We start from the raw sequence: 22,064 nt of genomic DNA on the forward strand, positions 1-22,064 counted from the left end.
CTAGTTTATGGCTTCCGGGCATGCGCACGGCGAGGAGCGGAGGAAACCCTTCAGCTGGACTTGAGGTAGACTGGGCTGAGCTTCTTGGCGCCACGTGGGCTTGTGCAGGGGGCGATGACAGTATTGGCATTGAGACCCTGACGCTCTGTCCCCAAGAGGAGCGCGATGTGAGCTAGTACCGCGCCTTGAGTTTTAGGCGGGGATGGGGGTGGAGAAGACGCCCGTGAAGCCAATGGCTGTGTCGGGGGTGCTTTGGAAAGCGCCTGAAGTCTAAGCTCCAGGAGTCAGTCCTGCTGGTTGGTGGCAGAAGTAGGAAGTAAGAGTGAATTAGGTGGAGCGTTGGCGGTGGAAGGAACAGGAGGAGCTACTGTCCTTTTTTAACATCCTCCTAGACTCTGCCCTTAGCCACAATCCAAATTCCCAAGCCTTGGGTCAGCCAAACTGCCCTCTCCATGTCCGCCCGGCAGGCTTATTGACACATCTGTGGCATGGAAACTCGACTCTGTGTGGGTTCCTTGGCTGCCCTTCAGCACAGTTCCACTCTTACTAGGATGTTTGGCTGTAATTCCCTCATCGTTGTATTCTCAAATTGTTCTCCTATGCCACTAGCTTAGAATGTTTTCATATCTTCTTCCTACAGCTGAGCACTTGATCACATCTTGTTTTGCTTTTGATCTCCTCTAACTGTTCAACAGATTCATCCTGCCTAGTACTATCAGTCAGCTTACTAAAACATCTTTTAGGATTGTGTTATTTTCCTGCTCAGACACCTCCAGTGGCCATCGATTAACCACTCAATGGATTCTAAGCTCCTGACAGGGCATTAAGTGTTTTACCTAGTTTGGCACTAATCCGGCCATATTTTCCAGAACTGTGCTAGAAAACACTTTCTCCTACTGCTCTGTATCTGGGCTGTTCAGTTTTTTCTTAACACGTTGCATAGTTTGTTTATGCCTTTGCCTCATTTCTGCCTCCTGAAGTGTTTTGAAAATGTGGCCACTTCTTGCATTATGCTTTACTGATTATTCTAGGCAAAAGTGACCCCCTCTTTCTTCCTCTTCACTCTTACTGCCCTTATTTTGTACTAGTCATTTTATTTATCCAATAATCAGTATTGATTGTGCACCTACTATGTGCTTGATTCTGTTCTAATTGTGAGATAATCAATGAATAAGGCAGACAGGATTCTTTCATGGAGCAAACATTCTAGTTGGGGTAGGTATTTAGTAAATAGTGAAGTAAAATGATTAAATAGAAATATGCAGAAAATTAAATAAGATTTTATGGAAAATAGTGACTTGCTGGTTTATTCCGATTATTGGTCAAGGAAGATCTCTTTAAGGATATTATTGAAGAGAGACTGATTTAATCAACAGGAACAGCTGGCATAAAGGAACTGAAGAAGGCCAGTGTAGCTGAAGTATAGTGGATAATGGGGAAAGGGTACAGGATAAATTTGGAGAACAGAGTTCAGAATCTTAGAAGTCTTTGGAAGCCAGGGTAGGTAATTTGGATTTTATTATACATGTGATTAGAGGGTTTAAATAGGGTTGTGCTATGATTTAATTTTCCTTTTTAAATCATCATTCTGGCTACTATGTGGAAAATTGACTATGGTGGACTAGTAATAGAAGCAGAGATTAGAGGCCTTCATAGTGTATAAGAATTTCTGGAATGAACGTATTAAAATAGAGGTGATGAAAGGGCAGTAAGGGATAATCAGAGAGCCAGATGCTTAAAGGTGATGCAACTTTTGGTGATGAGAAAATCAAAGCTTAGACCGAGACAAAGTAGAAGGTTTGCGGTTGAGATTAAGGAACTGAGGGACTGTGATGTTAAATGAATCATCCATATAGATGGTTGTGGAGGTCAGGCTGGATAGTATATTTTAAGTTAGGTATTAAAGTCATTAGTGAGTGAAGAAGAATTGTCCTGAGACCAGAGAGAGGGTGGCAGCAAATAGTACAGCCTGATGGTATGAACTTCAAAGGAAATGGGATTTGAGGAGGTAGAGGAAGAAAAAGTGGTTTGGAAGCAGCAGTGGCAAACACAGAAAATATTTACAACCTCCAGGTCCCCAGGTGGGTATGCAAGGAAAAATAGCTGTCACATAGGAGGACTACAGAAGAAGCAGCCCAAGGGAAATAGCCAGGTTTCAGTTCAGGCAAGAAACTGAGGAGTCTGTGCAGGAAATTAAGGAATGAGGAAAAATAAATATATCCGATTTATTTCCTAGGACAGTGGAATATTAGGAAATTTCTGTGAGTTCCACATTACAGAAAGGATGGAGTGGAAGTGGTTTTCTAAATTGGTTCAGATGAATAGATACACCGTAGAAATGGGATGAAGGTCCAGATGATGTATTACCTGGAGAGCATGATGAACACAGAGAATCGGGCAGTACCAGTTCCTTGGGCATTTTCTCTCTCCTGAAACTCCATTTGGTAGCCATGGGTTGTGCAAAGAGTGAGTGAAGTTTGCTTCAAGAAGCTCTGTAAATGTGTCTTCTCTCTGATGCCAGAGAGAGATGGTTGTACTTTTCTTATGGGTCAGCTGAAAAAGTTTGTATCTGAACTCTCATGAAGGTTTAAGGTCCAAGGTTAACATAAGCCTTCCTTGAAGCCTAATCACATTGCATGTTGGTTTTATTTAATTAATTTCTTTGGCCATGCGCCTTGGAATCATGCCCAGAAGATCTTAGTGTCCTGACCAGGGATCAAGCCTGCACCCCCTGCATTGAAAGCTTGGAGTCTTAACCACTGGACTACCATGGAAATCCTGCAAATTGTTTTTAGTACTTCATTATATGTCATTGTGGACTGTTTTTTCCTGTCTTCCCCTCAGCCTTTACCCTACCCCTATCCCTCCATATATTAGTATCTAGTCACAGATTCTCTGAAATTAACTGGAAATTTTAGGTTTCAGGGATGGAATTCAGACAACTCATTGTAAAAAAAAGTGTATGTTCCAGTCTCTTCTTTGTTGGTCTACCAATGATATTTTAAAAGTGAGCTTGAAACTAACCCATTTTAATCCTGGAATTTTAATAGATGAAAACGTGGAGTGGGTGAAGAGTCAAGATACAAATGACCAGACATGCCGTCTTGGTATAGGAGAGTCAAAATACACATGATATATAGAAATAAATTAGTAATGTCATTTAAGGGGACTCAGAATTGGAAGGAAGAGAGAGAAGCAGAATTAAATAAATCCTGCAAACCTATTTCTTTTTTTGTTATGAAGATTTTTTTTTTCTTCCTGGTAATTGATCACCTCTGTTTCTTTTGTAGGCATTGTTCAAGAATGGAAGAGGATACAGATTTCAGAGTCAGATTTAGTTCTTTGTGTTTTATAACTGATCATGTTGGTTTTCGTGGCAACATAAAAGGCTCACCAAGTGACTTCATTGTTATTGAGATTGATGAACAGGGAGAGTTAGTTAATAAAGCCAGTGACAAACCTATTTACAAGGTTACTAAAGTACTACCTGAGCCAAATAATTTGGCTAAAAAAGCAAAACTAGATCTTCAGATTTTATCTTTTGAAGAGACAAGCAATCAAGAAGTCAGTACTTTGGCTGGTAGCTCCAGTGATGACCACAATTTTGTGCCTTGTTCAGAAAAGGAAGATACTATCAAAGATAGAACTTACAAAGGTGAAGAAGAAAGTGTTGACGTATTAGGCTCCTTGTTAGATGAAAAAACTAATGAATTACTGAATCAGTTTGCCTGTGATATAAAAGAGAAGTGGGACTCCAAAACTGAGCTAACTGGACCATCTCCTGAATTCTCATTAGGCAGAATCCTTGATAAGAACCAGAGGGCTACCTTGCATAGTGCTATTAGGCAGAAATTTCCTTTTTTAATAACTGTAGGAAAAAACTGTGAAATTGTTGTAAGGCCAAATCTTGAGTATAAGGAACTTTGTCACTTGGTATCCGAAGAGGAAGCATTTGACTTTTTTAAATATTTGGATGCAAAGAAAGAAAATTCCAAATTTACCTTTAAACCTGATACGAACAAAGAACACAGAAAAGCTGTCCACCATTTTGTCAACAAGAAGTTTGGAAATCTTGTGGAGACCAAATCCTTTCCTGAACTGAGTGACAGTGCTGATAACCCAAATGTTGTGATAACTGTAAGATTTCGGGTCAAAGCACACAAGCACTGGAAGAGGTCTCTTCTTGAATGCCAGGGAAGAAAAGATACATACACAGGTAACAAGACATCATTACCATTTTCTTAGGTACACTTAGATAAAACTGTGTGAAATCTGTGTAATTTCAAATGAATTAAATAGACATGTCCAGAGGGATATTGAAAACAATATATGGGTCCTTTTTTAAGTGAAAGATAAGCCTTTCAAAATATACTAGTTGTAAAATATTAACCTTATTGATGAAAGTGTGATTAACACATGTTTATAGTTAATGTAGTCACAAATGTATAAAGTTAAAGAATTACTTTGTTTAATAAATCTCACGGGGGTGAATCTTGAGTTCGTATTTTGAAAATTATCTTAAGTATTTGGAAAGAAGTAAAATATGTTTGCGGTACTTGGGGAAGTGAAGAGAATACCTTGTAATCTGGAACAGCTGGACTTCATCGCCTATGGAAAGAATCCTGCAGACTTATAGGGAGTTCCTTCGTTTGACACTGTCCATCTTTTAAAGAAGAGTTTCTCGAAATTTTGCATTCATACAATCATCAAAAGGGCTTGTTGAGAGAGATTTCTGAGCCCTGTTATCAGATTCTGATTTTTATTCTATGTAATACACTTTCTTGGTCTGTTTTTCACACTTTGCAGTTCCTAGCCAGGCTGTTCCTTTACTTTTAAGATATTTTAGTGATGTCTGTCCAGTTCCATGGATTTGGTATATTTAAAATACTATTTTTTTTTCACACTATTACTAACTGATACTCAAAGTTTTGGCTCCAGGACTAGGATAGTTCTCGTAAATTATTATGGATCTCAAAACAGGTTTTGCTTATGTTGTAATTATGTTTAACTTATTGGCAATTTAAAATGAATTTTTAGAAATACGAATTTATGTTTATCGATGGAGGTGGTCAAAAGGTACACATTCCCAGTTATAAAATAAACAAATCCTGGAATATTGTGTACAGACAGCATGATTGTTGTTGTTTTGTCACTAAGTCGTTTCCAACTCTTTGCCATCCCTCTGGCTGTGGCCTAAGTTGTGTCCGACTCTCTGGGACCCCATGGGCTATGGCCTGCCAGGCTCCTCTGTCCATAGGATTTCCCAGACAGGAATACCGGAGTGGATTGCCATTTCCTTCCCCAGGGGATCTTCCTGACCCAGGGATCAAACCTGTGGATTCTTTACCACTGAGCCATCAGGAGGCCTGTATAGCATGGTGACTATAGTCAATGATATTGTATTATATATTTGAAAGTTGCTAAGAAAATAGATCTTAAAAGCTGTCATCACAAGAAAAAAATTGTAATTATGTGTGGTGATAAATGTTGACTTATTGTGGTGGTCATTTTGCAATATGTTCAAATACCGAATCATTGCAAATTTTTAAAACTTTTCATAAATAATATCCACCCTGCATATTTTTGAAACTTGCTGTTTCCATGTTTTTAGAGATTCTTTATAGAGAGATACAAAGAACATACAGATCTTTCTTTTCTTTTCTTTTAAACATGATTTCTAAAGAATAGATATTACAAGCTTTTGTTTAGCTATTTCATTTATTCAGAGATAGATAGATTTCACATCCTTCTGCTTCCTGAGTCAAGCTTATGTTAAATGTTCATTTTTCTTAGAGTGCTCTTCAGAGAGACTCTTGTAGCTCCTGATGATGGTTAGAGGAGCTGTACAAAACAAATTATTCTGCAGAATACTTTGAATTTCCTTTCCATGATATGAGGGAAGAGGACAGTACTTTGAAGTGTCGTATGTTTATGGTGAACTGAGGACTGAGATGTTTTCTTACTGTCAATGTTGGTAGGTTATATAGGCCAACAGGTTGGCAGGGGTCGGGGGGTAGTGCTTGGTGGTAATTGTTACTGGGCTTGTTCCTCCTTCCACTTTTGCGATCTCATTCTCACCTTCTCATCTAATAGACATTTGAAGGCTCTACCATGAGGCAACAAGCTCTGTTTTGTTTACTGATTTCCTGGCCTGGAACTCCCGATCTACAGGGCACACAAACTTAAAGAGATAAATTATGGCATGGTGTTCAGTGTCATGATGTAGATAATGACAGCTTGTGAAGACATGTAGGTTTAAGTAATCAACTCCTTGTAACGTTTGTTTTTTCATCTATTCAACAAATATTTGAATACTTACTGTGTTAGTCTGAGGGTATAATGGTCAATGAAACAAACACGATCCCTACTTTGGGAGCATTCAGCCTTGAGAACCTGGAAGGAATTTGAGGGAAAACTGCTGTGGCCCTTGGATCTTGAAGCATGAAAAAAAGTGTGGCAAATAATAAGTAGAGAGAGCATGTGTTTTAGACAAAGGACCTCAATGCATCCAAGTCCACAACAGTGAAAGGCTTTAGTTCATCCAAGGATTGTGACAAGTTCTCTGGGTTACAATTATAGGATATATAAGATAGCCCAAGTGCAGACTGGAGGGGTGGATTAGAGCTAATATGAATGCCTAATCAGGGAATGTGGATTTTTTTTTTTTTTCTGTAAGCCTTTAGTGAACCAACTAGCATTTTAAAAATGAGAGCTGAAATCTGTGAGGTTTGTATTTTACTGATTGTATTTTGATTAAAGATACTCATCTAAATTAATGATTTGATTCACTATAATGATCTGTCAGTTTGCTAAGAATGTAAATGATATATTTAGCTGCTTTTTTTGTAATTGAGGATTTTTTGTTTGTTTCAGCTTTTACCCTACGAAAAGAAAATCTAGAAATGTTTGAAGCAGTTGGTTTTTTAGCTGTCAAACTTGGTGTGATCCCTTCGGATTTTAGTTATGCAGGACTTAAAGACAAGAAAGCCATCACTTATCAAGCGATGGTGGTTAGAAAAGTGACACCAGAGAGGTAATAAGATGTTTAAAGGAGAGAACTTTATTTTCTTATTGCATCAAATAAATAAATACTAGATTAAAAACTGAGAATAATACTGGGAGCATATTAACCTCACTATCAGTAATAATTATAGGCTTACTGAGCAGCATATTCTGCATTAATAGTATAATTATCTTCTAAATAGACTTTTATTATTGTAAAAGTAATACATGTTTATTGTAGAAGATTTCGAAGAATATAAAAGAATATTAAATGTCACTAAAATTTCTCTTACACAGAAATAACCACAAAAACAGTTTGGTCTGTTTCAGACATTTTTCAGAGACTAAGATATTTGCAGATGCTACAGAGGCCTTTTTTATATATGTGAAAATCGTACTGTATATGTAATTTGTATTTTACTTAATAAAAGTAAAATAGTATTTTTAATGAAAATTTATGTCCTGAAATATTTCAAAGTCATGTTTATTATATGGACTAATTTGTTTAACTTTCCCTTGTTTTGGGATATAGAAATCTGTTCCAATTTTTCACTGTAAATACTACTGTGATTAACTTTATTACACTTAAATCTGTGCCTTAAGGATGCTTTCCTTAAGGTAAAGTTAAAAAAAATTGAATCATTGGACTAAAATTCTGCCTAACTTGACGTATTAAAAATATATTAATATTTAGTCATGAGATATTTAAGTACTATTTTCTGTTAAATATTTTTAAGTTCTCATATGAGGGATAGAAAAATGTTTATGATTTTGTCTTTGTGGTCAAGAAGTGCACTGTGCTAAGAAGGAATGACTTTAGATGTTGAAAGGTATTTAGATGTTAAAAACTGTTTTTTAACCACCAAAGACAAAATATTTTATTAGTTTCTAGGAGGAAAGAGTAGTTTGATTTGGCTTATGGGTATGGAATTTTAATTACCCTTTAACCAATAGTAAGATTTTAGCAGAGGCAGAAAATCTGAAGATATTTTGGAGGGCCTGTAAGCAAAACAGTCTGCCTGATAAAGCAGATGGTTTCTTTAAGGTCTACAGAAAATATAGAAAAAGAAAAGTTTACATCAGTTCTTACAGGATCTTAGAAGTTAGGATAAGACAATTGGGATCTAATATTGGTGAAGAACTGAAAATTTGAGTAAAGAAGTGTTCAGAGCAGAACTTTAGGAAAGTCCTCTGGCGCTAGTGGCTTTTTGGTAACATTGGAGAAGAACTGAGAAGGAAAGGAGCAAAGTCTAAGGACAGAAGAGCGAACAGTTAAGAGGTTCTTTCACTTGAACTGAGGAGAAGTCAGAAGGCTACATAGAGTGATAGCATTAGGAATATGTGTTCCAGTTCTTAGAATAACTCTGTTAATATAATCCTATGATAAAGGGTTTTTAGTGCACATCTGTTGAAATAAATTAAAGATGTGTTTTTGAAATAATCCCTCCAGTTTTTCAGTATTCCAGTATAAGTGGTTGTCTGCCATCTGTCATTTAAACTTTATTTTAAATTAATTTTTGACATTTTTAATATTTTAAACATATTAATAATTTTTAACAGTTTAAACACAAACTATTTTTTAAATGTAAGAGTTAACTGAATCCAAATGATAAATGATTTATCATTTATAGGTTGAAAAATATTGAAAAAGAAGTTGAAAAGAAAAGAATGAGTGTGTTTAACATTCGGCCTGTAGAGGATTCCCTTAGACTTGGTCAGCTCAAAGGAAATCACTTTGATATTGTCATCAGAAATTTAAAAAATCAAATAAATGATTCTGCAAACCTGAGAGAGAGAATTTTGGAGGCAATAGAAAATGTTAAGGTAAGAAAACTGCACTGTAGAGTATTTTGGGAAAATCTTTATTTACATTGAGATATGAAGGGAAATATTTTCTTTTGTACATTTTCTTTTTATGTGTATGTATAATTATTTTAAAAACTGATAATTGGATCCATTTTACTTATCTTTTTTATTTTTTCTTCTTGGTATATATCTTTGTATTGAAAAAAACACAATGTTAGTGTAATTTAAAAAATTGTGTAGACTCCCCCAGTTGGAAGGGTAAAACCTATCTATTTAAAAGGACAGGTTTTTTTTGTTTGTTTGTTTGTTTTTTAGCATCTGCCATTTAGAGTAATATTACAGGCAGAGAGATTAATTTGGGGGGAGACTTTGTTCAGCGTTTTTTTTCAGAAATCTTTGGTAAATAGTTTTTATATTACTTTTCAGAATGTTTTTTCTTTTCAATCTAATTTTGAATTTTGTTTCAATGTATGCAAATGGTAAATCATATACATTTTATTATTCTTACAGTAAAAAAATTACTTACTGTAAGTTTTAAAATGATATTTGCTGGGCATCTAAATGTGTACATATAGCCATAGCCTTCAATCTGATCATATAGACTGTGGGTCAGCAGACTTTTCTCTGTGAAGGGCCAGAAAAGAAATGTTCTTGTTTGTAGACATATGGTCTCTGTTGCAGCTATTCTAGTGCTTTTGTGTGGGAGCATCCATGAACCATACATAAATGAATGAACATGGCCGTATTCCAATAAAACTTTATATACAAAAGCAGTGGTTACAGGGCCAGATTTGACTTGTGGGGTAGTTAAATAGCTTGCCAACCCCTGATCTGGACCAGAAATTCTCAACCTAGGGTGTTTTAAAAAAAATTCAATAATCTGTTTTTTCTCCCAGACCGATTGAATAAGAACATTTGGGGATATAGGTTAGGCATTAGCATTTTAAAAAATCTCCCTAAGTGATTCTACTCCACAGCTAACATTGAGAAACACTGCTGCAAGTTTCTGACCACAAAGACCTTTTCATACAATTTTATGCCTCTCCAACAGGAAAACAAACAGAAACCAGATTTTAATCACTATTATTCCTAACAGTCAGGAAAATATCTTCACTAAAGATATTTAAAATCCTCATATGGTTATTTTTTCCTTTTCTCTAGACCTACCTAAGACTTTATTTTTTTTTTTCTTTTCCCCCTGTTAAACTATTACAAAGATATCTCTTAGAAAAGGGAGTGGGGCTTTCTGAACTTTGATGTTATTTATTGCCTATCTTTCATTTGGTATCTATTTATATACATTTTAAAATCTCTGTAGGAATAATCTTAGATTTAGCCAACTTTCCTTTAGTTCTTATGATGAGGGGAAGCGAGCTGAGAAGTCCTGAAAATAAGAAATCTTTGGAGTTTTGTTTTAAAGGGTTATAACTCAGATTGCTATAAACATTTTATTGTAATCAACCCTGAATAACTTGGCAGGGGTACTTAAAACTCTCCTGGTGTTTTTAGGATATTGTCTAATGTTATTTTTCCAAATTTGAAATAGTTAAAAGATTTAACTGTGAGACTTAATACAGGGGGTACTTATTCTATCTGCAGTTGATCTTTGTGGCATGAGATCAGGATGCAGTTCCTTGTGTAGCGTGTTGATTACAGATTATCTTTTATTTGCATCTGTTATTGAACAGTCCTGGAATTGGTGCTCGATAATCATCATTGAATGAATATATTAATATATTCCCCCCATAGAGTGTAGAGAGCTCTTTTGTTTTTCAGGAAACCATATGGGCCTGCTGTTTGCTTTGTGAGGACATGTTTAACCACCAACCAGTATCCTCAATGGTTGCAGTAGTAAATATCAATTTTCTGTTCCTACTGAAGTGATGCTATGCCATTGTCTTGGCCCAGACTTTCAGAAACTGAGATAATCGAAAAAGCAACCATTATATACAAAAAAGCCAGGACTTGCTGGGTTTGAAAATAAACCTGCTTCGTATTTCAAGCATCTGCAGACAGCCGAATCCTTGAAATCAGGAGGAGCTTCAGGAATCAGAGCAGATGCAGTACTAGGTAACTAGTTCATCCCAGTTTTCCCAGAGCTTTCTTGATTTTAGCACCAAGAATCCCACATGCCAGAAAACTCCTCAATAATGGGAATGAAAAGCTCACATATTTTTAAAGCTTTTTCACTTATTTTCTGATTTTCAATCATTTATTCTTTTCCTTTGTATTCTTTAACCATATAGTGTTTCTCAGCCCACTTGGTATCCATGTGTGTATTGCCAATTACAGGATTCTTTTATTACAATAAAAACAAAGAGAAAGACTTGGTTACATATTTTGACACAATAATTGTATTATTTATCTTAGTTTGAGACTGTAACAAAGAACCATAGGCAAGGTGATTTTTAAACAAGAGAAAATTACTTATAGTTCTGGAGGATAGAAGCGTGAGATCAGGATACTTGCCTGGTCTTCTTATTGTATTCACATGGGGTGGAAAGAGAGTCGGCTAGCTCCAGCACCTTTTCTTATAAGAGTTCTTATCTTATCCATGAACCCGCTATGCTCATGATCTAATTATCTCTTCAAGTCCTTATCTCCAGATACCATCACACTGGAGGTTAGGGTTTCAACATGTGATTTTTGGGAGATCACAGACATGAGTCTATAGTAATATATTTTTAATTAACTGATTTTTTTGTGTGTTTACAGAATAAAGGGTTTGTGAATTACTATGGACCACAGAGATTTGGGATGGGAAGGAAAGTTCACACAGACCAAATTGGATTGGCTTTGCTGAAGAGTGAAACGGTATGGATTCTGAAAAGATATGAACTTACCTGTTTTGTCAGATGTACTTACTACATGAGCCAGCTCATTGCTTTCTTAACCCAGCATATAAATGCATGTATACCCCCAAATATATGTACTGTACATCATGTTTATTGAATAGCAACTATATTCATGATATCACTTTACAGCAAAACAGATGCTGAATAATATTTGTTTGAATGAATGAACAGTATAAAAGAAAAATGAGTTGGAGGCTAGATTGAATGCCCTGTTTTAAGATCCTTTCCTACTCTAAGATGCATACTTAGAAATAAGTTGTAGTACTGGAAACAGTGATAAAATACAGGAACTAGTAGATATGTTTTTTTTTAAAGGAGCATCTTTTAATCTGTTTATGTTTTAAAAGAAAATATTAAAGTTGGGAATTTGTTAAACTTTTATTTACATTTATTTTTTTAAAAATTATTTTTAAGACCAAAGACAAAGAGTTCTGAAACTTGAGAACACAAATGAAATTAGTGGCTTGCCACTTGCCTATGCTTGTTCTTTCCCCCTTTTTTGTTGTGTGTGTTGGAAAAGCCTGAGTTTTCTGTCATCACTTAATATAGTGTTCTTACTTCTATGATAGAGGCAAAAAATGACAGAAGATGTATGGAAGTTGTGTTGACCATTTTTGCAGTCCATAAGGTTTTAAATCTGTATATTAGGTTGCTTTGCACTGGAAGTTAATTCTAAATTGTTTAGCTTATGAATGCTTCAAGATAGAATTGCCATGTCAAATATCATGTTAAATGCCTATTCTTTCAAGATGTACCTTTTTTTTAAAGTAAGTAATTTGTCATTTTCATCTAATATGTATTTGCTTGTTTGGTCTTTAAAGGTGAAGGCTGTAAAATTGTTTTTTACACCAGAAGATTTGGATGATCCTGTAAATAGAGCAAAGAAATATTTTCTTCAGACTGGTACTTTAAAAGTTTCTTTACCTCGTATATAGTTAGGTAGATATACCAGTGTTATATCATCAGGATAGCATTCATTTCTACATAAATGTGATAAGAAATAGACTGTAATATATATTTAAGCATTTTTATTAGGTACTACATTGTTATGGGACTTTTGTATAACTCTTGCTTTGGGGTTGGGTGAGGGGAAAGATGCTTTATGAGTTTTTCCTGGCCTAAATCCTCAAAAAAGATAAGAGTTCCCAGTTCTAAACTGACATTGGTGTAAGTATAATTCACTGCAATCAGGAGACTGAAAAATAAACTAAATAAAAGTACATTTGTTATATCTGGTACTTTGTGCATTGTTTTAGATCTAGTCTCCATTTAGCCCTGATTGCTAATTTTGAAAACTTTAGCTAAATATATGTAGAATACTTAATGAGAAGCACTAAAAAAAATTTGTTGACTGTGGTTCTAGAGTCAGTCTGCTGCTGCTGTTGCTGCTAAGTCGCTTCAGTCATGTCCAACTCTGTGCCACCCCATAGACGGCAGCCCACCAGGCTCCCCCGTCCCTGAGATTCTCCAGGCAAGAACACTGGAGTGGTTTGCCATTTCCTTCTCCAATGCATGAAAGGGAAAAGTGAAAGTGAAGTCGCTCAGTCATGTCCGACTCTTCACGACCCTATGGACTGCAGCCTACCAGGCTCCTCCGTCCATGGGATTTTCCAGGCAGGAGTACTGGAGTGGGGTGCCATCTACATGGATTTAATACAACTTTAGTACTTCCCAGCATATGGTCTCGTGCAAGTGATTTAGCCTCATTGTTTTAGTTTCTTCATCTTCAAATTGAAGCTAATAATGATACCTAAAAGACTGTTAATATTTAAATGAAATAATAGATTTAATGCTCTTAAAATAGTGCCTGGCTTTTTCTGAATACTGAATAAATGTTATGTGTATTTAAGTAGTAACAGCAACCATAAGATTTTAGATTCATTAAATATATGATCAACATATATGTGTATATTAAATTTCACTTGCATACAAATAAAGGACATGAGTTTCTAATATCTCCATTATTTTTAACTAGGTACATATTACATATATAATGATTAATAGGTGAAAAATATTTTTATGCCACACCCAAATCTATAAACCATATGAGCATTTCACATTGTTATGAGTAATCTAAGTAACACTAAACAAAGTTCAAAATCACATCTATTGTAGGGTCCTGAGAAAATAATTTCCTTATGGCAGTGACTGTTAAACTTTAGTGTGTGCAAGAAACCTGGTGCGTTTGTTAAAATGCTTACTCCAAGGCCCTACCTGAATAAGCAGCTTTGCCATGGAGTCCAGTAATCTCATTTTAAAAAGCATGCTGAATAGTAGAATATTGAATAGTATACTTGAAGGATCCAGATGTCAACCCTTTCTTATTCAAAAAATTCTGTACAATGTCCATAATAGCTCTTTAAAATCTCAGCTCAGGGACTTGTATAATGCTTTAAAAAAAAGTGTTCTAAATAACTGCAAATTAGTTAATCTCCATCCTGAAATTGGAGTTACTAATGTCCTCTTTTTAAAGCAGGGAAAGTGAATGAACCATATGATTAATGATTTTTAACAAACAAAAAACCTCTTCAAATGTAGCTCTGGTTTATGGTTGGTGCTGAGCCTCATCTTCATATTCAGGTTCCCAGGATAGCTCAGTACATTTAGAGAGCATGGTAAAGCTCTTGATAACTGGCCTTTGAATAAAAGGAACTGACTGATCTCTTTGTTTCAGAGGATGCTAAAGGCACACTTTCCCTGATGCCCGAATTCAAAGTTCGGGAGAGAGCACTGTTAGACTCACTGCATCGCTTTGGCATGACAGAGGAGGGCTGCATCCAGGCGTGGTTCTCCTTCCCCCATTCTATGCGCATATTCTACGTTCATGCATACAGCAGCAAAATCTGGAATGAGGCAGTATCTTACAGACTTGCAACTTATGGCTCAAGAGTTGTGGAGGGTGACTTGGTCTGTTTGGATGAAGATGCTGACAATGAGCAGTTACCAAGTAGTAAAGTAAGTATCATTTCATCAAGAGTAGTTATGTATCAGGAGCACTTATTTTCAGGAACTCTTATTTTAGAAAAAAATTAAAACTAAACATGCTTTTTTTTTTTAAACTTGTATTTGCTCATCTGCTTCTACTCTGCTGTCAGCTGACACTTAACATGCCATTAAATAGAAGTATACAAATGGTCAGTGGTATGAAGTGAGAGTTACAAAGATAGTAAGCCTTCCTTAAAAGAACACGTTCTTTAGAAAATTCCACAAGCAGTTCATGAATCGGGCTTCCCCAGTGGCTCATCAGTAAAAGCATCCGCCTGCCGATGCAGGAGATGCAGTAGACGCAGTTCCATCCCCAGGTCGGGAAGACCCCCTGGAGGAAGAAATGCAGCCCCTCCAGTGTTCTTGCCTGGAGAATCCCATGGACAGAGGAGCCTGGTGGGCTACAGTCTGTGGGACTGCAAAAAGTCAGATAAGACAGAGCAACTGAGCACACACCCAATGCGTGAAACAGGCTCCTTGAAAATCCAAAACAGTACAGATGGAGATGTCATTCCTGCCACCACTCTATTGTGATTTCCTCTGCCACTATCAGAAAATCAGTCTCTTTTGGCATATTTCCTTCTAGACCATTTTCTATGCTTTCCCATAAATATCCACAGAAAGTGGATTTTTATTGTTAGTTAACAATGAGAAAAAAAAAGACAGAAATTTGAGACTCGAAACTCAAACCATGAAAAGGAAAATGAATAAAATTTCTATAATAATGCTATAGGATATGAAATGTCATTTCTTTTATATAAGTGGTTTTTACAACTTGTTTTTTTCTCTCTTAACAAGATCTTAGAGACATTTATATTAATGAAATATAATTTGTCTTATAAAATTGATCCTTCCATTTCCTCCATGGTATTTTGGATATTTTGGATATTGGTATTTCCAGCTAGTATTTTTATGGTATTTTAATCTCTGTGAATTTGACCTAAATAATGAAACTGAATTCCATAAATCACATAAATTCATTTCATAGCATTGTAATGCAAAAAGAGACTATTCATCATTATCTTAATTCAATCTCAAAACTATATTTTAAAAATTAATGAAGGGATTTGAGTAGTGCTTTTGTATATAACATCATAAAATCATTGAACTTTAGGGGAATAAAATATTTTAGAGACTTCTTTTCTAATTCCCATTTCATAGAAATGAAAATTGAGACCCAGGCTGGAGAGGAGATAGGTTAAGTGACGTAGGTAGCAGAATTCAGAAGACCTAGTTGTCTGATTCCTAGCCCAGCTTGGTCTCGACTAGAGAAATCATGGGGTATAGAAAAGTGTCAGCATGCGGAGATAGGGTATGGTCCTATTTTTCAAAAGTGGAGAAAAAACAGACTCCGACCTTACCATAAAGGATGATTTATCTAAATTAACAGCAGAGTTTTAGATGTATAAGTTAGGATTTTGTTTGTTTGTTTGTTTCAAGTGATAGAAGCCTACCTCAGACTAACTTAAGGAAAGCAGACAAGAATTTCTTGGCCCTCATAACTGAAGTCCATGATTGATTCAGGTACAGCTGTTATGAAGGGGCTTAGACAGTGTCCTAAATCATCCATCTCATTTTCTTCATCTTTCAGCTCTGCTTTCCTCTCTATTAGATCCATTCTCAGTTTCTTCTCCAGCAAAGAAGTCTTTTATTTCCTAACAGTTTCAGTCAAAGCCATGGAATTGAGTCTCAGAATGGCTTGGTTTCTGTTCCATGTCCCCAGACCAGTTACTGTGGACTGCAGTATGTGATTGGCAAAGCCTGTGTTCCAAGGACTTCTTTCTGGAACCATCCCACCCAAACCACATTCAAGAACTGGGAGGGAAGCTCCCAGGAAATTGCAGATACACTATCAGAAAAGGAGTCAAGGCTGAGTGATGAGTGAGCCACAACAAAGAGGTCTGCTTTACTATTCTATTAAATGAATGACTTGTGAATATTTAAATAAGAAAGCGAGGGACTTCCCTGGTGATCCAGTGTCTAAGACTCTGTGCTCCCAAGGCAGGGGGCCTGGGTTCCATCCCTGGTCAAGAAATTAGATTCCACATACCACAACTAAGAGTTCTCATGCTTCAACTAACATTCACATGCCACAGTAAAGATCCTGCTAGCTGCAACAAGATCAAAGATCTTGCCGTGCCACAAGTCAGACCCGGCATAGTCAAACAATAAAATATAAGAAACATTAAGGGGAAAAAAAAAAGTGATCACTAGGAGCTTCATTAAGAATAGTCATTTAACTGAGACACAGATTCTGAAACTGTGTAAAAAGAAATCTAGCAGCATCTTAGGTTTTATTTTACCTCATATAAATGGAAGAAGGGCCATGTCAGTTGATTCCATTTTGATAAATAATGAAAAACATTAAGTTTTTTAATACCTTTCAGAAAACGTGTCCTTTTAAATATTTCTTGGCAATACATTATTTAGTAAGTCAGCCATTTCTAATTCAAATTTTCAGAAGTTCACTTTGACAAGATATAGCAATAATCTCTGAAATGCATGTGTCTCATAAGACTTCGTTCCAGGTAACATTTGCAAGGATATTTTTTGATCAAGATTTTGTCTGCTTTTCTTTCAGGAGATATAGAAGAAAAGAAAAACTTTTCTCTTTCACACTTTGCAGAGTTTCTTTTCATTAGTGGCGAAAAGTATCTGTATTTTTTAAATTGATTATTTATACTTTATTAGTTAGCACTGAGAAAAGAAAAGGCAAGAATTGGAGGCTCAGGACATAAAATATGGAAAATATAGAAAAGGAAAAAACAATATTTGTAGAATATTTCATGTTGCACATCTACATTAAAAATTGTAGGAAACTATAGGAATCTAATCTGAGTCCCTTTTCGATAGAATTACTAGGCCTACTGCTGCTGCTGCTGCTAAGTTGCTTCAGTCATGTCTGACTCTGTGCAACCCCATAGATGGCAGCCCACCAGGCTCCGCCATCCCTGGGATTCTCCAGGCAAGAGCACTGGAGTGGGTTGCCATTTCCTTCTCCAATGCATGAAAGTGAAAAGTGAAAGTGAAGTTACTCAGTTGTGTTCAACTCTTAGCGACCCTGTGGACTGCAGCCTACCAGGCTCCTCCGTCCATGGGATTTTCCAGGCAAAAGTACTACGCCTACAGATGTAGCTTAATTTCAGGTGACTTGGCAGATTTTCATAATTTTTTTGTGAGTAAGATGGAGAAATGTGAATTAGACAAAGAGAAATTCACGTGAATTCATCTTTGTGGAGATGCCATACGACAAAGAATGGTTAGTTCATCAGTTGATATCCGCTTGGAGGGACTTCTCTAAAGAGAGCTACGGTGTTCTGTACTTGAAAATGTTTGTTCCGTATTTTCACAGATTGCTTAAATTGTAGTATTTTAAGAATGCTTATGAATTTGTGAAAGGCAAAGAGCTGGAATTGATGATGCAAGAGAGATCATAGTCCCATGTATTTTGGTCATATCACATCTAGAATATTATGTCCACTTCTGAATGCAGCAGTTAAAATGGGTTAATAACATGTAAACAAACAAATAAACCCAAAATGAAAAACCAAAAAGGAGGCATATTATTGATCTGAGTAGGGAGAATTGGGAAAGCAAGCAAGTTTAGAGACGATCTAGGCATTATATGGTGAATGCTTTAGGAAAATGAGACTGTGTTAATCCTCATGGAGTGATGGTAGCTAACCTTTATACTTTTGAGCTTTCATGTCTCAGAGAAATCAGAATTATTTATTCCGTGTCCTAGAGCAACATTTCTCAAACTTATCACTCACTTTTTTTTTCCCACGTATGTGTGACAATTATTCCTAGTCTATGAAACACATTTTGAGAAGCACTATTTCTCATAGAGTAATATAATACCTGTTGGGGACAGGGGTTGGAGAGGGATTTCATGGAAACAGATTTTTGATTCAGTGTAATAAAAAATACTTGGCTATTTAGAAAAAGATGATTGATAACTGAGGTGAAGGTGTTGCTTCAGAGTGATAAGCTGCCCCATTCTCTGTTTCCCCTGCAGTTATTGGGTTAAAGCAAGAAGAATCATTCTAATTTTTAAGTAGTCTGCTCCTATAGAAACAAGCTGTGAAAAGATCTTATTTGAGTATGAGTATATTCAGTTAAGAAGTTGTATTATACGTAACAGAGTTAGGAAAAGTTGAGGGAATTTGGAACATTTGTGAATCATCTGTATTTTCATCATGTTTTTTAAAAATAGGTTCATCTAGTAACTGAAGAAGAGGAATCAGCTAACACATATGCAATACATCAGGTAAACTTGCTTAAAAATTATCATTTAGACTTAAATATAGACATTGTGCTGAAAAGACAGTGTACTAAGCATTTCTCCTCCCCGCCTCCTTTTTTTCTACTACTTTTTATTCAGATATACTTTATATACAATAAAATTCACTTCTTAGTTTATAGTTCTATGAGTTTTGATAAATGTAGACAATCATATGACTACCTCAAGAATCAAGATAAAGAGCAGTTTCCCGTCTCCCTCAAACTTCCTGTGCCCCTTTGCAGTCACCTCTCACCCTTGCCCCTGCCCCAGCTCAGCTACTTCTTGCCCTACAGTTTTGCCTTTGAAAGAATGCCATAGAAATGGATTCATATAGTATATGTGATTTTTTGTGTCTGGCTTCTTCCAATGAGCATAATGAATTTGAAATTTTCATGTTGTGTGTATTTGAGTTTTTTACCTGGTGCCTTTTGCTGCCTACATTTTGGTTCCAGTTAAAGGAGAAATATCTAGAAGTCATCAGCAAAGAAGGAAACCTCCACAAAATGTAGTTTACTCATGAGCAGCTGAGAAAATAGAAATTAATTTGGCAGCTTCTTCTGTGCTTTCATGTTTTTATTAATAAGTAAGCAAGGAAAATGGAAAATTGTCAAAATTTCTGTGATTGAGCAGTAGGGATTATTCTTTTTGTTCCAGAAAGAATATGCTTTTAGCATTGTATGACTGAATAAAGATTAAGTTTGTTGGGTAATTAGATGTACCTCAACTTCTTATTCCATTTCTTCTGCCTTAACAGCAATTTGTCAAATAATATCTGACTTGAGTTGGTTACCTTGTTAACTAAGAGTCCTTCTTGATTTCAGTTAGCTCTTCTTTTTGCCTGGCAGCATTAAAAAGAATCAAAATAGTGTAGTATTCAGTGGCATGTTTTAGAGTGATTGCAGTGTTTGTATTCTGAGTGTGTTTTTACATATTCAACTCCCAGTCATAGAAGTAAATTTAAAATATGATTGCATATGGACTTCCCTGGCAGGCCAATGATTAAGACTCCATACTTCCACTGCAGGGGCTGCAGGTTCAGTCCTTTGTTAAGGAAGTAAGATCCCATGTGCTATGCAGGGTGGCCAAAAAAAAAGAGAAATGATCACGTATTTTTCTGAAGGCTGTTTCATGTACCTTTTTTTTCCCTTTCCCTTGCATAGGTGGTTCTTCCAGTGCTTGGATACAATATTCAGTACCCTAAAAACAAAGTAGGGCAGTGGTACCAGGAAGTACTCAGCAGAGATGGACTACAGACATGTAAATTTAAAATACCTACCCTGAAACTGAATGTTCCAGGATGCTATAGAAAGATTTTGAAACATCCCTGTAATCTCTCATACCAACTGATGGAAGACCATGGTATTGATGTCAAGAAGGAAGGTTCCCACATCGATGAAACAACTTTATCCCTTTTGATCTCTTTTGATCTTGACGCTTCGTGTTATGCTACAGTTTGTCTGAGGGAAATAATGAAGCATGACTTTTAAAACTGATACCCTTGATATAATCAGTATGTGCCACTTTTTAAAGGAAAGTGAAAAGGGAGCTAAAATTTGAGTGTCCACCATGTGCTAGTAGCTTTATAATTGTTATCTTCTTTAATTACACACCATCGCAATGAAGTAGGAATTTGATACTCACATTGAAGAGGATGTACAGTTAGCAAGTGGCAAAATCTGAACTTAAGACTCCAAAGCCTTTGTTCTTTCTATTAACTAATATCTCAATGACCTTTGTTCTGTGCTATGAAAGTTAAAATCTTTCTGGACTATTAGGAGCATACTGCAAGATAACATTAAAGAAGGTAACATTAAAGAAAAACTTTTGGAGTAGTGTTTATATCCTCAGGCTCCTTGCTTAAAATGTAGATTAAACTAGGTTGTAATGAAAACATATGGTTGGAGGGGAAGATGAAGCATTTTGTTAATTAGTGCCATTCTTTTCTATTTTTGAAATTATTGATCAGAACAGTACTTCAGGAAAATATTATCCCTCTATTTATTAACATGATATGCAAGGTGATCCAACCAGTCCATCCTAAAGGAGATCAGTCCTGGGTGTGCATTGGAAGGACTGATGTTGAAGCTGAAATTCCAATACTTTGGCCACCTGATGCGAAGAGCTGACTCATTGGAAAAGACCCTGATGCTGGGAAAGACTGGGGGCAGCAGGAGAAGGGGACGACAGAGGATGAGATGGTTGGATAGCATCACCGACTCAATGGACATGGGTTTGGGTGGACTCTGGGAGTTGGTGATGGACAGGGAGGCCTGGCGTGCTGTGGTTCATGGGGTCGCAAAGAGTCAGACACGACTGAGCGACTGAACTGAACTGATCCCAGGGTAGTATTAGTATGATATCTCCTTTATGAAATAAATGATCTTTGATGAACATTGAAATAAATTTTTATACAATTTCTTTATTTTGACCCATACTGACCCTCCACTTTTTTGTAATTTTTGTTCTATCATCTAGAACATAAATTTTTAGAGTCAGATCTGCGCTCAGACTCTAGCTCTGACACTTACTAGTGACTATTATTGATTCTTTTTGAGGCTCATTTAAGGAATCAAGGTGGCACCAACCTCATAAACAACAAATAATAGAATTATCTCCACCTTTTTAATGTTTCTAGAGGAAGAAAACATTTTACCCATTCCAACATTTAAATGTGTCTTAAATGTATTTATTTATTTATTTTAATTGGAGGATAATTACTTTGCAATATTGTGATAGTTTTTGGCATACATTGACATAAATCAGCCATGGGTGTACATGTGTCCCCCGATCCTGAACCCCCTCCCCGCTCCCTCCTCACTTCATCCCTCTGGGTTGTCCCACAGCACCAGCTTTGAGTGCCCTGCTTCATGCAATGAACTTGCACTGGTCACCTGTTTTACATATGGTAATATACGTGTTTCAGTGCTGTTCTCTCAGATCATCCCACCCTCGCCTTCTCCCACAGAGTCCAAAAGTCTGTTCTTTACATCTGTGTCTCTTTCCCTGTCTCGCATGTAGGGTCATCATTACCATCTTTCTAAATTCCATATATATACATGAATATACTGTATTTGTGTTTCTCTTTCTGACTTACCTCACTCTGTATAATAGGCTCTAGTTTCATCCACCTC

The 22,064-nt window shown here is 36.2% G+C and overlaps 1 protein-coding gene across 1 annotated transcript; it reads left to right on the forward strand.

The window, feature by feature from the left end:
• The first annotated feature begins 13 nt into the window (after positions 1–13).
• On the forward strand, positions 14–21,155 carry PUS7L (pseudouridine synthase 7 like). Its single transcript, XM_068971328.1, has 9 exons — positions 14–65; positions 3,291–4,216; positions 6,874–7,033; positions 8,634–8,826; positions 11,524–11,622; positions 12,485–12,566; positions 14,338–14,618; positions 18,865–18,918; positions 20,094–21,155. The coding sequence occupies exons 2-9, from the start codon at positions 3,304–3,306 to the stop codon at positions 20,418–20,420; spliced, it is 2,109 nt and encodes a 702-aa protein (XP_068827429.1). The 5' UTR covers positions 14–65; positions 3,291–3,303; the 3' UTR covers positions 20,421–21,155.
• The last annotated feature ends 909 nt before the right edge of the window (positions 21,156–22,064 follow it).

Source organism: Capricornis sumatraensis, chromosome 4 (assembly GCF_032405125.1).
Source record: "Capricornis sumatraensis isolate serow.1 chromosome 4, serow.2, whole genome shotgun sequence".
Taxonomy (NCBI): Eukaryota; Metazoa; Chordata; class Mammalia; order Artiodactyla; family Bovidae; genus Capricornis; species Capricornis sumatraensis.